Here is a 22179-nt window from a genome sequence, read left to right as displayed (position 1 = left end):
AGTTTTAGTTTCCCAAGAAATTCATAAGTGGAATTTAATCTTTTCCATTAAATCAGATTATGTACGTCCCTGGTTAAGAATAGATTTTTTTTTTATCTCGTGAACTTTTTCCAGGGCGGATCTCTTCTTTCTGGATAATTAACACAGCGTTGAGGCTATTCACCTTAATATTGTTTGGCCCTGAACCCTGTACGATCCCGATCAATTGAATGTTTTACGTAGACGAGCAAACGTCTAAATTACGAAGCGCTTAACTAACATTGTTCTTCGTACTTCGCCTCAGATGAAAACTGACTAACCGGTGATGTGTGATTATTTACATTCTGCGACCGGTTTCTGTCTTATATTGATTCCACTTCAACATGGCTCATCGATATTTGATTTGCCTTCCAACTAGAGGTGGGTAAAATACGCGTTGCGCATATTTATGTTTCGTAATATTCCTGACCTGCCACCGGCACAGGAGGTTACAAAACACCGACCGAATAAATACCCAGCTGATCGAAGCATGATACTGACCTTCAAAACATGAAAATTACTATCATATGTAAACAAACTTGTTTTTATACACAAACTGTTTTTATTTAAATGCACACATAGACGATGGACTATTGACAAGAGACAACTAATGATTTCTTATTTTGATATAAACAGGTCGGGGAGAAGTCCTGATTTCATTATAGTGGTATTCCACTGACTAAGCTATATAAACAGTAGCAAATTGAAGCATTTCCGCCAGAAAAGGCATATCTGACAAAAAGCGAGAGTTATGGTTTGTACGTGCATGATCCATGTGCTTGGTTGTTACAATAACGGCAATAAAATTAAAATTTCACATGTGCATTTTTATGTGAAATCGCCGTTTTTCAATCTCTATACTCTATACTAACCGAATGGGAGAAGGGAAGTAACTCTAATAGATCAGAATGATGGTTGTCATCTCCAGAGTCGGTAAAAAAACAAGAAAAAATGTTGCGTTACTCCACTTCCGGTTGCAGCGGCTCTGTTTGGATTGGGAAAATCACGGGGAAGTATATACAGATTGTTGTGACGTTCAGATGAATTGTATATCAAGAAATAAGCAAATGAAACAGAAATTGCAATTTCCCGTTACAAAAAAGAAGATTTTACAGAAAAAAATGCACAGATGAAATTTCAATTTTAACACAGTTATCGTAGCAACCAAGGACATGGATTATGTACCTACCGACCATAACTCTCGCTTTTGTCAGGTATGCATTTTCTGGCGGAAATGCTTCAATTTGCTACCGTTTATATAGCTATATATCGCTATTATAGTGGAATACCACTATAATAGTGAAATCAGGACTTCTCCCCGACCTGATAAACACCATTGTAAAACCAGGAATGAATCTGAACTTTTCTGACTAGACTAATAATCAGCTGATAATGAAAGTGTAAATTGCTTACAATAGTACTTGCAAATTTTCCCTGTCGGCCATTCATACTTTAACCAATGTTGGAAAAAACTTTGAGATTCAATTCCTGTAATTCTAAGTCAATATCTACATCTGCTCATAATGCAAACAAAATTAAAGTAAAATAAATGAATAAAAGTACATGTCACGTAAAGTAATATTAAAATACAATTGGGACTGGACAGTCTCCTGCTGCAGGACAGCACATTACGACAGTGACGACTTGACACACACTGACCAGTGATAAAGGAAAGGGAAAATCAGAAACGAGTCATGCCAAGGTACTGCACAGACTGAATTTTAAACATGATGGACTGATAGAGTGAAAAAAGATGTTAGCCAAATTAATAACTAAGGTTGGCTATTAATGATACGTCAAGTGGTAGTGTCAGATCACTGCCCTAAAACATGAGTTTATGCTCTGGTGGTAGGGGAATAATTAACGAGATAATGTCACTGTTAAAGTTGTTTCATCACTTAGATGGTAGGTTGGTTTTCTCTGATGTTTTTTTTCTTTTAGCAGCAACTCAAATATAGATATTTCAATTTGTAATTATAAGCAATAGATTAGTTTCTTTTTTGGGCTCTTACTGGCAGTTAACATATGTACAATGGGTATTTTGGTTGTATACATTTTGTAAGCTAGTGTGATTTTCAACTCATATTTACATCCTTCAAAATCTTTATTATGACATCATTACAATTGTGACATCATAATTGTCATGTCATCAGGGATAACAAGAGATCGATGACTGTTGAAAATGCCTTTCCGCCTTTGACGATAATAATTTGTTGATTCATCGCAGAAGCAAAATTCCTGGATATAGTCTTTAGAAATCGTTGTCAAATGTAAATATAAGCATTGAACTGCTTTCAGTTGAAAGTTATAGGCTGATGAATGCCAACTGGACAGAGGCAAATTCAACTTAAGTGCTAGTGCACTTCATTTATAAATTTGACTTTGTCCAGTTGGCATTCATCAGCCCATAACTTCCAACTGAAAGCAGTGCTTAAATAATTACAATATGTGTTTGCTAATCAATTCACATCTTCATTACCTTTAAGAAAAGTGCATGTCATTTCAGTATGTTTGTAACAATAAACTATATGTATAAGCACATAGAACAGAGAAAGGAATTGAACTACAAGGTTATGAGCTTCAAAAATTTAACCTGGTTAATAGAGTACCAGACATCAACAAAAGTATTGAATATTTCTTCAAGATGAAGCACACATAGAAAGTTTCCCTGTCATGAGCTTCATGATCATGACAAGATACAAATGCAATATCCAGATCTGTTCAAAAAATGTTGATGATCTCCAAAGATCAAAATCTGATATACACTTGAATTGTACAAACATGGTAAGGTTTCACACTCAGTGCTATTTTTGTTTTGATAGCACCTCTCCAAGGAGTTCTAGGCCCCTGTAGAGGTTGTGTGGGAACAGGTCAGCAATGGTAAGTAAAACATATTTCATAATTATTTGTCATATATATGTTAATGAAGAAATTTTACAAACATTTCTTAGTGACTAGTTTCCATGCTATGTTTCTTTATTTTCTATTTACAGGTATTCAAGGAGTTCAGGATCCACAATTTTAAAAAGCAGGTATTCCTCACCACACAAAGGCTTCACACCTGTCAAATATCTTACCTCCTCGTCAAATAATCTATCACAAACAGTTGATGACTGGTTCAGAGATAACCAGCCTAAACATATATGTTTGGGTAGTTCTAGTGTAAGTAAATCTGTAAACTCCAGAATATTATATCAACCCGTGCTATCAGTCAATCGTCATTTTCATAATTCCACATTATTTCGAAAAGAGGAATCAACTGTTGAAAAAACTGTGAAAGCTTTACAAGAAAAGTCTCCTGATGCGGGAACTAAAGCAGCACCTGTAAGTGCACCTGAAACTCAGGTAGCTGTGAAAAAGACATTATGGCAACGTTTTGTAGACGAGTTGAAGCACTACTATCATGGATTTCGACTGCTGTGGCTGGATGTCAAGGTGTGCAGAAGGCTTGTGTGGGCACTGCTGATGGGCAAACAGCTGACAAGGAGGGAAAACAAACAGGTAAAATTACTGTTCAAACTCTCAATATTAAACTTATAGTAATAACTTATCGATGTTTGGAACAACATGTAGGGGACAAAATAGCATACATGTAGAGGACAAAAATTCAACATTTAGGAAGACAGAATAACCAGCATGTAGGGGGGAAATATTCAACATGTAGGTATATATAGGAGACAAAATAAATAACATGAAGGGGACAAAATAACCAACATGAATGGGGACAAAATAACCAACATGAAGGGGACAAAATAACATACATGTAGGAAGACAAAATAACATACATGTAGAGGACAAAATACCCAACATGTAGAGGACAAAATATTCAACATGTAGGGGACAAATACTAAGCATTTCAGGGACATGATATTCAACTTAAATGAAGACAAAATACCCAACATGTAGAGGACAAAATATTCAACATGTAGGGACAAAATACCCAACATGTAGGGGACAAAATATTCAACATTTAGGGACAAAATACCCAACATGTAGAGGACAAAATTCTGAACATGTAGCGACAAAATACCCAACATGTAGAGGACAAAATACCCAACATGTAGGGGACAAAATACCCAACATTTAGGGACAAAATACCCAACATGTAGGGGACAAAATACACAACATGTAGGGGACAAATACTAAGCATTTCAGGGACATGATATTCAACATGTAGGAAGACAAAATACCCAACATACAGAGGACAAAATATTTAACATGTAGGGACAAAATACCCAACATGTATGGGACAAGATATTCAATATGAAGGAAACACAATAAAAGCATGTAGGGGACAAAATCAACTAATACGTGTCTATGTGATACAAAATACTCAATATGTAGGAAATTACACAGTTAGAAAAATAAGGTTTGCCTTTATGATATTTATGGAAGTTAATTTTTTTTATTTCAGCTGGTAAGAACATCTGCTGACCTGTTCCGACTGGTGCCTTTCATGGTTTTTCTTGTAATCCCGTTCATGGAGTTTCTTCTGCCCGTGGCCCTGAAACTCTTTCCCAACATGTTACCAAGTACTTTCCAAGATGACAAACCTGGCAGTAAGAAGGAGGTATGAAGTTTGCTGTAAATCTGTTTTGATTTCCCTGATTAGTTTTATATGTTACTAACATTATTGTTTCACTTTGTAACTTTGTATTGAATTCAAGAATTTATTAAATGTTATAAGGTTAAGAGATATATAAGCCTAAAACATCAAACATTGTCAGCTCAATAACAACGGTACATTTTAAGTGTAGGAAATCTGAACTCTTGGTTGATCTATATAGCAGGCTGTACAGTAGTTCATATTGATATCCTGTTTAAATTAAACTATAACTCACCAAAGTTGCTATAGACAAAACATGCTGTATTGAAACTGAAGGACAGTCTTTAAAGGAGAAATTATTCTTTGCATTTGTGACACTATTTAACCCAAGGCATTTGTTTGCAGCTTGAAATGAGTAAAAAGAAGCTGAAAGTTAAACTGGAGATGGCCAAGTTCCTACAGGACACCATTGAAGAAAGCTCCCTACAGTCAAAGAAAGGCAAAAAGGAAAGCAAGATGGTTGGGGAGTTCTCAGAATTCATACAAAAGGTAATATTTGTTAATGTTCTGTTTATGGTACTGTCGGTACCGATTTACATTGGTCCAGCAATAATCACATTATATCTTTTTGGGGCCAGTGTCTACAGTAAGTTGTAGTCATTATAAAAAGAAAACCAAGGTTATCCTTTCTTGAAGTAAGCTGATGATAGGATTTCTTAATAAACTGTATGAACATGATCATAACATGCTATTGACTCAGACTGAGAAAAAAAAGAATCTGTTTTTGGAAACTTACTTAAGCTTTGTGCATGTAATGCATTCTGTATGTAGTTATTAATAATATTTGATTTGAGAGTTTACATTCAAAACAGGAAAAAAAATCAACAAAATTACCTGGTAGTAGAAAATGTGGATTAATTGACTCCTGTACTAAATTTCTCTGAGCAGGTTCGCGAGAAAGGATACGTACCAGAGAATGAGGAGATTCTGCGGTACAGTAAATTGTTTGAGGATGAAATCACTCTAGAGAACTTGACTAGAGCACAACTTCAGGCCCTAAACCATGTGTTGAATATCCCTAACTCATATGCCCCCGACAACATGTTACGATTTCAACTGAGAATGAAACTGCGACAACTGCTCACAGATGATAAGGTACTTTCTTTTCAATCAAATATATGTCTAAGATTAAAAATTGGAAATTGATGTAATATTTCATTAAGATGAAGTTTTTTATTAAATCGAAAATATACTGACACTTCAAAATTTTTCAAAGAGAAGAATCGAAATGACAAAGTTTAAAACTACCACTTTTTACCAGTAAAAAAAATACCAGTAAGAAAAATTATGAGCTTTTCTGATAGTAAGCTAATTGAATCTAAGGAAAATGCAAGATATAAGTGAAAATTCAGCAGTGATGATGCAAAATAAGGAATCTCATCTAAAGATAGAATAATGAGGAGTTGTCTCCCCTAATACAGAACAAGAAACAATTGAACGTTTTGCACCTGTATTGGAGGAAACCTTCAGTGATGTTTTAGATATGTTTAAATTTCAATATGTTATATGACTGATTTTTGTGTTCTCTTATTGGTTGAGATCTGCCCTACAGGTATTGTTCAAATGCAATGCTGACAATAATAAGTGTAAGGTTAACATGTCTTTTTAATTCAGTTGCCTCATTTCTTTGAATAGAAACCGGGGTAAAACATCCTGTTGTGAAAAATCAAGATAAAACGACATATTCACTGCTATTTCTTCATTAGTCATATAAGAAAATTCATCTAATAAAACAATGTTGACTTTGCATATATAAGTTAACACAAGGATTTATCAACTCGAGAAATCTGATAATCAAATTTAGGTTGATAAATCCTGGAGTAAACATCATCCTAAGTGAATAATTGTATAATATACTGATAATTACATTTGGGTTGATAAATCCTGCAATAAACCTCATCAAAAGTCAATAATTGTATAATATTATAGATATAACATATCATGTAGTGGCTACCAGCAATAGAAATATTTTTGCTCTGATAGATGATAGAAAAGGAAGGCATAGACAGTCTGACAACCTGGGAGCTGCAGTCAGCCGTGCGTGCCCGAGGAATGAGAGCTTTAGGTGTGTCAGAGGAACGACTGAAGCTACAATTACAACAGTGGCTAGATCTGCATCTGACACAGAAGATTCCCACATCTCTCCTCCTTCTCTCGAGGGCATTGTACCTCCCTGAAACTCTTTCTACATCTGAGCAGCTGAAGGCCACCATCTCTGCCCTGCCAGAGTCTACGGTATATATGTCTAGATAGCTAGCAGGCTAAGGAGCTTATAAATGGGTGTAAATAATTGTCAACTGCAGCGTGTGTACTACACATGTAGATTTTCGTGATATAAAAAATTACAACATATGTTAACAGATGCCATATGTTGAATAAGTATTGAGAATTTATGACAGATTAACATAAATTAGCCTGTAGGTACTGAACAGTTCTTTATTTTGTTTCAAAATTAAATGAGTACAATATATCATTTCAAATACATCTCTTGATTGCAAATTTATATGTCTGAAATATTTTCAGGTAAATTTTTATTTGGCTATCAAAATTTTGATGACACTCTCCTGATATGAATATTTTCCATTGTGACAGCCAATCACTCTTGATAAACATGTGATAAGCATGTGTAAAAACCTAATGCTTAGTCTGAGTTTGAAGTTGAGCAAAATGTACACATAATATATTTGTATATATTTCACTCTGATTTCTCGACATATCTGTTTGTAGACAACAGAAGCTAAGATCAAGGTGGCTGAGATCCATGGAGAAAAGGTGGACAACAAGGCTAAGTTGGAGCTGATCAAACAACAGGAAGAAGTCATCGAGACAGAGCGCAAGGCAAAGAAAGAGGAACTCGAGAAAACGAAGCAGGAGGTCAGTGTTTAAAATGTATTTAGTTGGAAGTACAGTCATTACTTGAGGATATCTCAATGAGTTATATTTCCTTTAGGATGACTCCAGATAAAAGAAATTCTACATGTCTATTATATGGTACTGCTTTATATTTGGTAGTCCCTGTTTGATTGTCTGTATTTGAACCTAGACTCCTGTTGGTGGTCACTGTTTGTACCTAGACTCCTTCTGTTGGTGGTCACTGTTTGTACCTAGACTCCTGTTAGTGGTCACTGTGTGTACCTAGACTCCTGTTGGTGGTCACTGTTTGTACCTAGACTCCTCCTGTTGGTGGTCACTGTTTGTACCTATAGTCCTCCTGTTGGTGGTCACTGTTTGTACCTAGACTCCTGTTGCTGGTCACTGTTTGTACCTAGAGTCCTCCTGTTGGTGGTCACTGTTTGTACCTAGACTCCTCCTGTTGGTGGTCACTGTTTGTACCTAGACTCCTCCTGTTAGTGGTCACTGTTTGTACCTAGAGTCCTCCTGTTGGTGGTCACTGTTTGTACCTAGACTCCTCCTGTTGGTGGTCACTGTTTGTACCTAGACTCCTGTTGGTGGTCACGGTTTGTACCTAGACTCCTCCTGTTAGTGGTCACTGTTTGTACCTAGACTCCTGTTGGTGGTCACTGTTTGTACCTAGACTCCTTCTGTTGGTGGTCACTGTTTGTACCTAGACTCCTGTTAGTGGTCACTGTTTGTACCTAGACTCCTCCTGTTAGTGGTCACTGTTTGTACCTAGACTCCTCCTGTTAGTGGTCACTGTTTGTACCTAGACTCCTCCTGTTGGTGGTCACTTTTTGTACCTAGAGTCCTCCTGTTGGTGGTCACTGTTTGTACCTAGACTCCTGTTGGTGGTCACTGTTTGTACCTAGAGTCCTCCTGTTGGTGGTCACTGTTTGTACCTAGACTCCTCCTGTTGGTGGTCACTGTTTGTACCTAGAGTCCTCCTGTTAGTGGTCACTGTTTGTACCTAGACTCCTGTTGGTGGTCACTGTTTGTACCTAGACTTGACTAAATTAGCTTTTACTATGAAATGTCAATTTTGATTTATCAATAAAAATTTCCTTATTGGGTAAGTGTGGAGGCTTGAAAAAAGTGATTACCATATGAATGTGCTGTAAGAACTCTCCAGAAACAAGATATTAACTAATCTAGAAATTAGTTTTGAAATTAAATTGAAATAACTTTTTCAAGACCCATTACTTAAGTTTGTACTTAATTTATTCAGAATCAAGATAACTTAAAATTGAAATTCTTAGTTTCTAAACCTGTGGCCTAATGAATGATATTGTTAAAAAAATAAACTGCATTTCAGCTCAATGGAGGGACCATAACAACTGTAAATCAATGTCGAAACTAAACAATGTACTATCTGTCCATCATTAAACTGGGGGCCGTAGGCCGTGATAGTTCCGTCCGTTAGAGGGCCCGCCACGTAACCTCAGATGAGGATCCGCTGTGTGACTCTCCTTACCCATATCTGAGAAACAGATTGGTCTGTGCTTTCATAGTTGTGTCCATGGGCAGGACACTTTGACCCTAATTATTCTTGATAGCATGCGATGGGCCTTCTGTATGTTGTTCAGTGAAGTAGCCACCAACTACTACAAGGAAACCCACCTCAAATTGACCCTGGCTGTTCATGGGGCAATAAACTAAACAAACAAACAAATCATCAAGCAAATCAACCAGTTACAGTTACTAAAATAAAACTAAATCTCAACAAAAAATACATGAAGTAAGTTTTCGTTCATTTATGATAGCAGGCGAAAGAAGAGGAGTTAGAAACAGATCCGAAAGAAAAGGAAGAAGTTGTGGAACCAGTGATGGAAGACAAAGCACCTATTGTGGAGGCCAAGCCTGCAGAAAGTAAGATAGTTTTAGTCCACAGATTATGTATCCAAAACTCTCTGTAATAAATACTTGAACTCCTTCAGTACAATTGTTGACAAAAGTTGACAAAATTCTATGCTGTCTCTTCCCCGTTGTCAACTATAGACAACAATCTATGTTGATGTTAATTATTGATTTAGGGGAAACAGCTGACGACACGTACAATCATTCATAAGAGATACTCAAGATTTACGATACAATTTTGATTACAAATTTTGTTTTGTTTTTTGTTTTGGCCATGTGGTCTATTTTCCATCAGAGTAATAGGTGATATTCTGAACAAAGTTTGCTAGTGTTAACAATAAAGCGGCCTACTCCACTTCCCATTTTGATAACACTGTCTACAACACTGCATTGTATTAAGTGCTATGTTTAAAAATAATTCAATAAATTATTTCACATTAACACTAGATGATTACACTAACCGTCATTTTCCATATCAAAACATAACATTCCAAAAATGCACATGTAGTCCAACATTTTGTTAAAACTTTTTGGGGCAAACCATATGGCTACATCAGGTATGGAATCTGGAAAGAACCAGAAGGATAGAAAGAGTTAGGTATAACACACAACAAAGATCAGATGCAATATTTGAATCGGGGGTTTCTACCACTCTTTATAAGTAAATTTCCCATTTCGACACGGAACAATGCAGTCTATAACTCTGTCTACCTAGACAAAAGACGATTTACCAGGTAAATGTACTTTCATTCTAAAAAATCACATTTTGATGAGGTTATCATTAAAGCATCACAAATCTAGTACAATCAAAAACATCATTAATTTTATGTCGTGGTCCATACTCTATCAGTGAGAGTGTGACATATATAGTTCACTATAGACTGGCTCCCTGTCTCTAGAATATTAAAATCATAAATAAAATTGACCTTTATGATTTTGGTCACTAGGATATGTCTGATTCTAGTTTCAAACTAGGGGGAGATAATCTAGTATTAAAATTTAGAGCAGTTCTAACAAAAAACTTAGGGGCTGGTGGCCAGTCTAAGTTCACTATTACATCTTGCTGTCTCTGACAGGAAAAGTCTGTTAGATACTGCAGAATTTATGTATTATGTGTATTGTAATGGACGCTATATGTTTGTTATTGATTAAGAAAGTATTTAATTAGGTCTAGCTTGATGTCAATAGGCCTAACCTGATGTCAATAGGCCTAACCTGATGTCAATAGGCCTAGTCTGATGTCAATAGGTCTAACCTGATGTCAATAGGCCTATACTGATGTCAATAGGCCTAGCCTGATGTCAATAGTCCTAACCTGATGTCAATAGGTCTAACCTGATGTCAATAGGCCTAACCTGATGTCAATAGGTCTAACCTGATGTCAATAGGCCTAACCTGATGTCAATAGTCCTAACCTGATGTCAATAGGCCTAACCTGATGTCAATAGGCCTAGCCTGATGTCAATAGGTCTAACCTGATAATGTCAATAGGCCTAACCTGATGTCAATAGGCCTAGCCTGATGTCAATAGGTCTAACCTGGTGTCAATAGGCCAAGCCTGATGTCAATAGGTCTAACCTGATGTCAATAGGCCTATACTGATGTCAATAGGCCTAGCCTGATATCAATAGGCCTAACCTGATGTCAATAGGCCTAGCCTGATGTCAATAGGCCTAACCTGATGTCAATATGCCTAACCTGATGTCAATAGGCCTAGTCTGATGTCTGGTTTCATTTACATATTTAAAGAAATAATGTTGAACCTGAATGATAGGCTGATGTGACAGAAAATTAATCAACTGCCCTTAATGTGATTAAAATTTTGAGAAACTTTTCTTGGGAAAGATAATGTTATGGTCTCCATCCCCATGGGACCTGAGGGGTAGGGTCAGAAGTGGTCAAATTGGCCGTAATTTTAACAATCTTATTTTTCAGACCTAGATATCTTTGATTTATAGATATGAAAGGGCCTTAATAAGGGGCCTTTTAAAAATTGTGAATTGTATCTGTCTTTGTCCCTGGGAAACAGCCTGCAGAAAATATAAGTGTTATGAATTTCTGTTTCAAGCTATTGTGGATTCAGCACCCTCTTTAACTGAAGAGGAAGTGAAAGAGGAGGAGATAACTCCCAAAGAACTGGAGGATATTGAGGCTGCTCTCGGAGAGATCGCCAATGAGAAGGCAATTAACATTGATGAGGAGAAAATCAAGGACCTGAAGGAGGATGTAGAGGAATACAAAGAGGTAAGGTCAAAGGTCACATTGGTTCCTAGAACAACTTTAATATATGTCAATGAATGGTTAATGATTATGGAATAGCTTTTGTGAGTAATGGACAATTGATTACATGATGGCTGTCAATTTCCTGAAGGTAAGTCCCACCCATGTAGATGACCAATAGGAACATCAGTTAGGTAAAGCACATGTTAAGTAAATTTAAATTTTATTATAACTTTAAGAAAGACTGTTGTGATTATGAGACTAGGGAGAGAGTGATGGGATACCATCAGGATAATGTTGTCTGTGCTCAGAAAGACTAAGAGAGGGGATACTTGACATGCAAATGAGATCCTGATTGTTCTAGGAAAGAATATGTCCTGGAGGGTTGGGTGGTTTGTCTGATTTCTCTTGTATAAAGGACATGTTGATTTCTCTTGTATAAAGGACAAACACATGTTGGTGTGTACTCCACTGCTGTGATATCTTCTGACATTCAATCCATGTCATTTCTGAAATAACAATCCTTCCGAGTTTTCTTACACCATAAAGTAATATGAGTTAACCATCAGCCATTGCGAGGATTTTTCTAAATATTAAATGTTTGGTTCAAGTGTTGAAAGCATCAGTAGGCTCCTTTATAATTGTAAAAGAGTTCTAATATTTAGTTTGAGGGTTGCTGTTGGAGTTAACTATTATCTACAGGAGGTGTAACATTTTCATAATAATGATAATTTCAATGCTTACTGTAATGGAAAACTAATTTTATACTATGTCTATTTTACCTTTAAATATTGCACTATTTTTATTCCCCTCCCAATAAATGGAGAGGCATATAGTGTTTCCCTCATCCATCCCCTTCCATCCTGTCACGTCAGCACCGCCGTGTTCCATCCCCTCCCATCCTGTCACGTCAGCACCGTCGTGTTCCATCCCCTCCCATCCCGTCATGTCAGCACCGTCGTGTTCCATCCCCTTCCATCCTGTCACGTCAGCACCGTCGTGTTCCATCCCCTCCCATCCTGTCACGTCAGCACCGCCGTGTCCTATCCCGTCCCATCCCCTGTATCACGATAAGAATCTTATCGCTACCCACCTTGCGATACACAGCTCTATTTCTATCCTGTCCCATCCCAATGTAATGTTGCTAGTTAATCACAGGAACTGCTGCTGCTATCTTCACCAAACTGCGTTTCTGGGTGTTAAGTGGCAGCATGGGCATATACGTCTTACAGACTTTTTCTAGTTTGTTGAAATATTAGTATATTGCAATAAAGATTTGAGTTAACTTACCTCCTAATGCTATTGTTAGGTATAGTGATCTACAATGTGAGGCGATATACTGATAACGGTACTTTTTGTTACCTAGGACTTGGAGGACTTGAAGGCTGTAATACTGGATAAAGGTCTAGAGGAAGATCTCGTTGAATCCAAGGGTGCTAAGCGTCTGGCCAAACAGGTCAACAAACTGATTGATACCATGGACACAGAGTTCTCTAAGCTCCATTCAAAGAAGGAAGAAATCCAGGAAGCCTTAGAAATGGGAGAAGTCAAGATCCGCCGCAGTGCCGAGTTCAAAGAGGACGAGAAAAAGAGGGACGAATTTTTGCAGAAAATGGCAGAGGAAACGTAAGTTATCAAAGTTCTTACAGATTTAAGTTGATGATAAGATAGTGTTTAGTTTTATTAAAAACAAATAATTACCTTTAAATAAAACCATTCTGACAATTAAACATCACAGATTTTGATGTGTATTTAAATTTGTTTATCGACTCTGATAAGGAAAGTTTTCCTCAAAATGGTTATTTTTGAATACTGTGTTATTTAAGTTTTAATTAATTGTCAAAATTGAAGTATTTAGAAATTCCTTATAAACAGAACGTAAAAAAACAAATTGTTTACCTTGCAGGAGGAATTTAATCAGCATCAACGAACTGTTACTTGCCCTGAAGAGACTGCAGAAGGTGCCAAATGAGACGAGGCTCCAGAGGATCGCAGAAGTTCTAGACGAGGACAAGGATGGAAATATTGATGTTGGACATGTGCTCAAGGTCAGTATTGTTTTACCTGTTCAGTATACAGAATCATAAACTAGAAGCAGTATGTTACATTTATGTACAGTCAGTTTATCTCATAATGAAATTTGTTAAAATCTCAGCGCGATGATCAGTATTTTTTTGGCTGATGATGCTGGAGAGCAATTTTTGTCAGACCAGTAAACCAGGTGATAATATTGTAATGTACAATACTATACATCCTCTGTGATCAGTTTTCTCTAGATTCTGAACAGTCAAATTGGATCACTTTTCTAGACTTGACCTGCTCTAAACCTGCCAAATATTCATGTCGGATGCATGATTTAACGTCATAAATACCCTTTATTTCAGGATAGCCATATGTAAGTGTTTAAACTAGTGCCGACTTCAAAGCCAACTTCAAAACTTCAAAAGCTTCAAATATTCATAAAATATTTTTTGGATAATTCAATTTTCATTGGTTTATTTTTTTCTGTTGCAATTTAATTACTGTGTTTGGGTTTAGGTTTTCTCTCCGTCCATCTTGTACGTATGTACAAAGTTTGTCAGCCTTCTATCGGCATAATTCCTTGAGGGATATTTTCAGTGGTGGTATGGATAGACAATTTATTATCTTGTATATCACGATAAAAAATATGTTGATAAAATACTTCAACTGTAAAAGGATAGAAAAACTCTTATGTATGATGTCATATAAAAAAAAGTTTTGGCATGAAATGTATGAAAAAAGTTATGTAGAAACACACAAAACATCTACATTCTTTCACATAAAAATTTCAAAAACTACAGTGTATTCTGTCAACATTTTCATTCTTTGTCATAAAACCAACTACAGGTGATAGAACTGCTGGCCAGAGAGAATGTTAAACTGAGTCCCACCCAGGTGACCGATGTCATTGACCTGCTCAAGAAGGAATCTATGATTGAGGAGGAAGAGAAAGCAAAGGAAAAACAGGAGAAACAAAAGAAACAACAAGACGAAGAAGTCTGTAAACAACAGGAAGCCAGTGGTTGAGGCAAGTGTTCACGTCTTGGATAAAAATTACAAACTCTCTTCATATTGACTAAGCTATAAATTCTTTGGTTTTGTTGAGTTTTTTTAATTTTTTTTACATCTGAAAAAAGCAAATTGAAAGTATTAACAGATGAATTACTCAGAATGATGTCATTTAGTGAATTATTGATATCCTTAATTATGGACTGTTTCCTCATTGGCTTGCCACATACATGTTCTAGGTTAATAATATTATCTCAATGGACCTCCAAATTTCATTATAGAAAAATTACTGGAAACCAGAATCATTTTATATAAAAATAAAATATGTTCTTTTTGATTTTAGTCCTGGCTGGTAAATATGTAGACGCGTCTCACTGCTGCCTGTAAGATAGTTTGTCTTACAGTCAGCCAATCAACAAAGACCTCAGGATAGTGCATGAAGGTGAAGGCCATGGATACAGCCAATCAAAAGGAAGACTGAAGACAGCTAATCTTAAAGCATGCAAAAATGACAATGGCAAGTCCAGAGGCAGGCAGCCAATCAAACCATTGAAGATAACGGACATCTTATCTATCATGAAAAAAGCATGAAGAATATGAGAGCTATCCATCACAATAATTTAAACATACCGTATATACAGGGAAACAAGAAGCCTGTGAGGATGTATGGTCAGAATTACTCTGGGTACATGTACCAGGTCTTGGATAACTCGATACTAAGTCATTATCTTTGTTCAGCTGTGTATAATTTTGTATAATATGTTAAGTCAAGAGATATATATATAGTATGGATCTCATGTTTGTAACGTTAAGTACAAATATTTCTATAACAGGGATTTTTTTTCAAGATTTTACTATTTATATCAATACATCCATCATGTCAGATATTATTCATGTTGAAATTGAAAATTATAGAAATATATTTCAAAAGAATATATATATAAAGTGTAAGTCTGAAGTATAGAACATTATATACATGTACATGTGTATTTGTGTGGTAAGAAAGGTAAATTGACAGATGTGCTTGATTTAGCAATAGACATGTGGTAGTGCTTTTCACTAAGAATCTGAAACTATAATAACCAGTGTTAACTATGTGTTCTGTATGAACTTCTGCATGGCCAAGAATGGCTTGTGCTTGTTTAGAAAGGAAGATCGTTTCAGGAAATATTACCTGAAGTAAAATATCAGTCTTATTTTTTCATTTCAGCTATTAGTAAGCTTAAGAGTTGTGATTAAGTTTCAAGTCAAAAAAATAAAATCTGGGAGAAAATCTCAAAAATCAAATGCAAGATTTACGATCAAGTTTCAAAGCATAATATAAATCTGAGGTCAAGTTTCGACAATAAAAAAGCAAATGTAAAATCTGAGATCAGATTTCAAGACAAAAATTCTTTTGTCAAGATTCAAGACAAAAAAAAGGTGTCATATCTAAGGATCTAAGATGAAATCTGAAGTTTTCACGGAGAAGATTATCAATTGGTCAGGTCCTTTTCAGCATTCAAATTGTAATTAGCATTTATAGTTATATAGCAAGCCAAGCAAATGTGTTAAGTTTAATGTTATAAGAAAAGTTCATGGAATGCGTTGATACCATTAGCATATGAGTGTGCTTAAAATTTAGTGTAATTGTTCTGTGTAGCTTTTTGGCGTAGTTTACAAACATCAACAATGCATTGTATCAGCTTAAGGTGAATATTCAATACACTGACACAAAATTCAGGTTTAGGTAACTTTGAAACAAGCATCAGCATTCATCTGTATAGACTTCAGGTGACAAAATAATCTGAAATTCCATCATAACAGGGTTTGCTTTTTCATGATTTTAAGCAGTGTTTTTATATCCCAAGCTAAGTGTAGTTAGATTAATGTTTTGGTATATTTTAGGTAAAAAGTATATACACAAATAAACAATCCATGTAATCATTCTTTACCAAGAATTCTCGAGTTATCTCCAGTGAAATTTCTCAGTAATTTTTGCAAAAAAATGGAAAAAAAATTAGTGATTGTAAAGTCGTAGTTTCCTCAAGAAATATTCTTGAAAAATCTCTTGAAAGTCTGAGCATGTTTAGATACATGTACCCTGTATCTAGTTTTGTGCTATATGTAGAATAAGAATCTGAATTCACTAGAACCATCAAAATATGTGATGGGAAATTCATTAAAATCATCAAATGGACATGTATCTCATAATCTGAAGAATGATTTGAAAGAAATGTTATGTCATGCTAGCTTGTTATAGTGTTCAGATATACATTTACATGCTTATCAAATGGCGTGGTGCATTTATTGAAGGAAATATGTTGAAGTTTCTTTCTTATTAAGCTATATATATAAAGATTGTGATAATTTTGTGTAAGAAATAGGACCTATGCTTAAATACACAGAAAGTTTAATGTCAAAGGTTAAACGTCACAAAGACGTTTTATCCTGAAATGCTTCACATGTGATAAAATCCATAAATTGCAGTACTTTGTGCCTCGTGTATTATGTTTCTGGTAAGAGTTAAAATATTTGTAAACAGAGTATTGATATTACAATGACAGTATAGACTGAAATGTCTAGAGATTCTTATATGTAGACTTTACCTGGTATTGTTTACTTCTAAATGTCCTTGTTTGTGTCCCGCTTTGACTTGTTAAGTTCCTGAACTGCTTCTATCTCTATAAATGTGCTTCCACACACTTTCTGCTTGGTATCTACACTTTCTGCTTGGTATCTGTTTGGGGTTCATGGGTGATATAATGACCAGTAAGTTGAAGTGTACTCGGAACGAAAAAAATTCAAATACGGTATGTTATTCTATGTAAATGGTTATTGCAAGAGTTATCCCCCTTAGTTAATTTAAGGTTTTTTTTCTTGAAATCTACATTTTTCAACCAATCTGAAACCTGAATTTTTCAACCAATTGCTTTCAAACTTTGTAGACTTTGTCATAAGATTAAATTGTACATTCTCAGTGGCATTTTGATTAGATAATTAATCTTTTTTGAATTTCAATATTTGTATTTGACACTTGAAAAAAGAATGCATTTCTTTCTGGGAGGGGCTTATATTGTCCTGCTGTGATCTTGTTGACTTTGTGGGCTCGGCCGACACATTGAAGCCTCAAATGTAATTGATTAAGAGGCTAGGTGTATGCCATCCTAATTTGCATGTCACATATATCAATTTCTCAAGATATTTTGGAAATTACATTCAGATACATTGAAATAGAAATATTTTGATATTGATCTTACTGGAGAGCTTTGTAAGCCTCAATTCTACTTAAATTTGAAAAAAGCCTGTGTGATAAACAGCTTATAAAAGTTATGGTGGTTTTATGTATTTTTTCTACTTGGAGTCAAGGTTTATTTTTAATTGATAGTATCTGAAGTGAAGTTTTTTCTTTCCATCACATTTGAAAAGAGATACGCTTAAAGGAGTCAAAATTTTAGTTTCTGAGAGCTTAATTTGAACATTTATCATAAACCGCTACTTAGATACAACTTATTACTATAATACAGGGTTAAAACTCTGCTAAACTTTACACTGGAAGCTTTACTTAGAAAACATGAAATAAAGAAAACATGATTTCATGTTGTCTCCGTTCTCGGGTGGTTTATAATTATTGAGTGTTGTCTACCATTAAAAGGTTGATACATGTTAATAAGATTGTGTAAATAACAAGGAAAACCTCATAAAGAACACGAGTACACAAAATGAACACTTTATACCTCAATCTTGAGTATTTGGTAGTAATCTATGACCGCTTGTCTGCTCACAATTGATTATGATAGGGTTACACCAATTTTGTATTTCCTTCTTCTAAAGAATGGGAGGGGATACCATGAAGTGTATACACTCACAGGGACTTGGCATGAATTCCTAACCCATGGTTCATAAATACGTATATGAGTCATACATGTATATGGACCATGGGTTGGGAATTCATGCCTTTTTTTACGCTTAGTCTTGTATTAATAAGTGAAAGCTGTAGGAATGAATTGAAACTGTTGGCTTTCCCTTTTTAACATTTTGCTGTGTTACATGTTCCAACTGTTTTGAATTTTCCTCCTCAGGGAGACTGCACGATTAAGTCTTTTTGACAAGCTGCCAGGTAATAAGTCAAAGATTCAGATATTTGAAAGTCTGAATATTAAATAATTTTTTTTTTAATGTGAAAGGAATGCATGCACCCCAACCCCCAACCCAACCAAATTGTCTTTATACTTTATTATTGTCTTTATAGGGAAAAACTGACAACTTTCTCTTTCTCCATATTTCTTATGTCCACACACTGCAGTGTTCGTGGCTGATTTTGACCGGTCAGTTTAATATTGGCCTTATTGTGACTTCAAGTCATAGAAAACACTAATTTCATCATATTTGGGCAGAAATGAAAAAGTTTGAAATGTGAAGATTGTATAGAGTAACACAGAAATGTGTGCCAATGTGATGCCTTTTTACTTGGTGATCCTTTAAAACACCCTTTTCATCCTTGGTTTCAGATTAGGGTGTCGGGTTCTAATTTATTTGAGTATATATTTGATCTCTTCAGTTTTGTAACACTGACATACTCTTCTTGACCATAGGTCAATATTTCTTATTCTTTTCTCATTGTCTGTATTTTATGTGTCTTAGACGTATCTGTCCTTTTTTTTCTTTTTTTTTTTAACACTTTTGGTGTCCTAGACATCCTACATCCATGAAAACTCCTTTTTGGGCAGTAATTGATCAGATTGCCTCTGTGTTTTTACACAAATGTAAATTACTTTTCTTTATGACATATTTTCTCTGTGATATCCTGTCATTAGTCCAACATTTCCAACAACAATAAAATCAGCTGTCCCCAAGATAACGGAGAGATTACACATATTTACTGTCACAAGTATCTACTAGGAGTACTATCATTTCGTCAGGGAAATCTTGTCTTTACTGATTAAACTGACAGAAATTTATATGAAATACTAAAAGGGCATTTGGTTTAAAAAAGATAATTATTTAATATCTATATCGAGAACATTTTTGTTGGAAAAAAGATATGATATTGATATTGTTAGATAATTGTAAATGAGTTCTGGTAACCATGTACATATTAAATGGAGTATTATTATGTGCTTGTGTTTGTCCCTGAGGAAATACATTTTTATTTATTTTGACACGTAAATATATACTATGTATATATTCTGAATATAAATATGTGTTAAGTGGATAAAAATATTAATATGGTATTAACACATTATACAATGTATAATATAAATAGGTAGAGAATTCCATCATGTCATATGGGATCTCTTTTTTATTTTCTGACTTGGAATGATTTATAGCAAAGAATTTTTGGTGTAAGTTTCTTTTTTTAAAGTTGTATCACCATCAAAAGGGTTTTTCAATCCCCAAACCACTTTATTACAATAACAGTGAATTTATCAACTGCACTGCTGGTAATGATATCGGTTATATGTTCAAATATTTGATTTCTTTAAAAAGACCCACAAACTATAATTAACTTTTAATTAAAAGCAAAAAAGACAAATTCATAAAAAATACTTTCCAAGTCTTTACTAATTTAGACGATGGTGAGGCTCTCTCCTTTAAAACGAAATGTGATTAAATTGTGCTGTGTCTTATTTCCACTAAAATTCTTGGCATATTTTTACTGAAACATGCATTTGTTAAGTTTCCTCCCTTTCACCACAATTTTCCAATTTCCAAATTATCAGTGTTTTACATTATCCTATTAGAGTTATCTCCTTTTGGTAGCTCTTTGATGCTTAGTGCTATATCTTTTATTACATAATTGTCATTTGTCCTAATTTAGCTGAAATCAGTCATTATTGATGGAATACATATGTATATACAAAATGGCGAAAATGACAGTGTAATATTGATTTATAAACATCAGAAAAATAAAAGAAACAAGATAATTGAAATTGTGTTTTATTTCATTTTTAGCTCACCTGTTACAAGTAACCCTGAGCTAGTGGTGTACCCCTGGCGTCTGTGTCCGCGTCCCACCCCACGTTAAAGTTTTTGGGATCAGTTTTTGGAAAGCTTTTAAGTCCTAAAGCATACACCTTACATCCTTCTAATTTGGGTTATACATTCATTAGAGGTCTAGGAGTGATGTTATGGCAAAATCGTGTAGAAAAAATATGTGATTTTTTCGCATTTTACCATTTAGAGTCTAGTGGACTTAATTTTTTTGGCACCAAAACCCACTTTAAAGATTTTGGGGGTAAGTTTTGGAAAGTTTGTAAGTCCATACCCTTCTTATTTGGTTTATACATCCATTTGAGGTCCAGGAGCGATATTATGTGACGTACAATTTCAAAATTAAATGCTTATACATACATAAAAAATGAATGCATAGTGTGATTGCTGCCGCCGGTGAGCTTTCGCAATCATTGATTGCACTTGTTTATGTGTGTGATAGAACAGGGGAAAACACATTCCTGCTGAGTGCCTGACAGGAATTTAACCCAGATCTCCGACGTGATAAGAACCGAAGAAGCCTGCTCCATCAGCTGAGTAACAAATATCGTATTTAACAATGTACAAGACACACCAACCCACTCCATCAGCTGAGTGACAAAGATCGTATTTAACGCTATGTACAAGACACACCAACCCACTCCATCAGCTGAGTAACAAAGATCGTATTTAACGCTATGTACAAGACACACCAACCCACTCCATCAGCTGAGTAACAAAGATCGTATTTAACGCTATGTACAAGACACACCAACCCACTCCATCAGCTGAGTAACAAAGATCGTATTTAACGCTATGTACAAGACACACCAACCCACTCCGTCAGCTGAGTGACAAAGATCGTATTTAACGCTATGTACAAGACACACCAACCCAGTCCATCAGCTGAGTGACAGATCGTATTTAACGCTATGTACAAGACGCACCAACCCAGTCCATCAGCTGAGTAACAAAGATCGTATATAACGCTATGTACAAGACACACCAACCCAGTCCATCAGCTGAGTGACAGATCGTATTTAACGCTATGTACAAGACGCACCAACCCACTCCGTCAGCTGGGTGACAAAGATCGTATTTAACGCTATGTACAAGACAAACCAACCCAGTCCATCAGCTGAGTGACAGATCGTATTTAACGCTATGTACAAGACACACCAACCCACTCCGTCAGCTGAGTGACAGATCGTATTTAACATTATGTACAAGACACACCAACCCACTCCGTCAGCTGAGTGACAGATCGTATTTAACACTATGTACAAGTCACACTGACACACTCCATCAGCTGAATAACAAAGATCGTATTTAACACTATGTACAAGACACACCAACCCACTCCGTCTTCTGAGTAACAAAGATCGTATTTAATGCTATGTACAAGACACACCAACCCACTCCGTCAGCTGAGTAACAAAGATCGTATTTAACGCTATGTACAAGACACACCAACCCACTCCGTCAGCTGAGTGACAGATCGTATTTAACACTATGTACAAGACACACCAACCCACTCCGTCAGCTGAGTGACAGATCGTATTTAACACTATGTACAAGACACACCAACCCAGTCCGTCAGC

At 35.5% G+C, this 22179-nt stretch overlaps 1 protein-coding gene across 2 annotated transcripts; it reads left to right on the top strand.

The window, feature by feature from the left end:
• The first annotated feature begins 284 nt into the window (after positions 1-284).
• On the top strand, positions 285-20461 carry LOC117339668 (mitochondrial proton/calcium exchanger protein-like). 2 transcript variants are annotated; one of them, XM_033901383.1, is made up of 14 exons: positions 285-399; positions 2841-2898; positions 3012-3519; positions 4433-4588; positions 4970-5113; positions 5513-5719; positions 6608-6859; positions 7352-7498; positions 9286-9388; positions 11445-11620; positions 12963-13222; positions 13503-13644; positions 14465-14645; positions 14970-20461. In XM_033901383.1, the coding sequence occupies exons 1-13, from the start codon at positions 363-365 to the stop codon at positions 14642-14644; spliced, it is 2370 nt and encodes a 789-aa protein (XP_033757274.1). In that variant the 5' UTR covers positions 285-362; the 3' UTR covers position 14645; positions 14970-20461. The 2 variants fall into 2 exon arrangements, with proteins under 2 accessions (XP_033757274.1, XP_033757273.1); XM_033901382.1 differs by having other exon boundaries at positions 9283-9388.
• Positions 20462-22179: the final 1718 nt, after the last annotated feature.

The sequence above is a fragment of the Pecten maximus genome, chromosome 12, assembly GCF_902652985.1.
Source record: "Pecten maximus chromosome 12, xPecMax1.1, whole genome shotgun sequence".
Lineage (NCBI taxonomy): Eukaryota > Metazoa > Mollusca > Bivalvia > Pectinida > Pectinidae > Pecten > Pecten maximus.
This window is presented reverse-complemented; position numbering and strand designations above follow the sequence as displayed.

Bases quoted from the DNA above. Each gene is read 5' to 3' on its own strand.
- LOC117339668 (XM_033901382.1), top strand. From the start codon at position 363: ATGGCTCATCGATATTTGATTTGCCTTCCAACTAGAG. The intron at 3,520-4,432 runs GTAAAATTACTG...TTTTTATTTCAG, and splicing joins CAAGGAGGGAAAACAAACAG to CTGGTAAGAACATCTGCTGA. The intron at 13,223-13,502 runs GTAAGTTATCAA...TTTACCTTGCAG, and splicing joins CAGAAAATGGCAGAGGAAAC to GAGGAATTTAATCAGCATCA.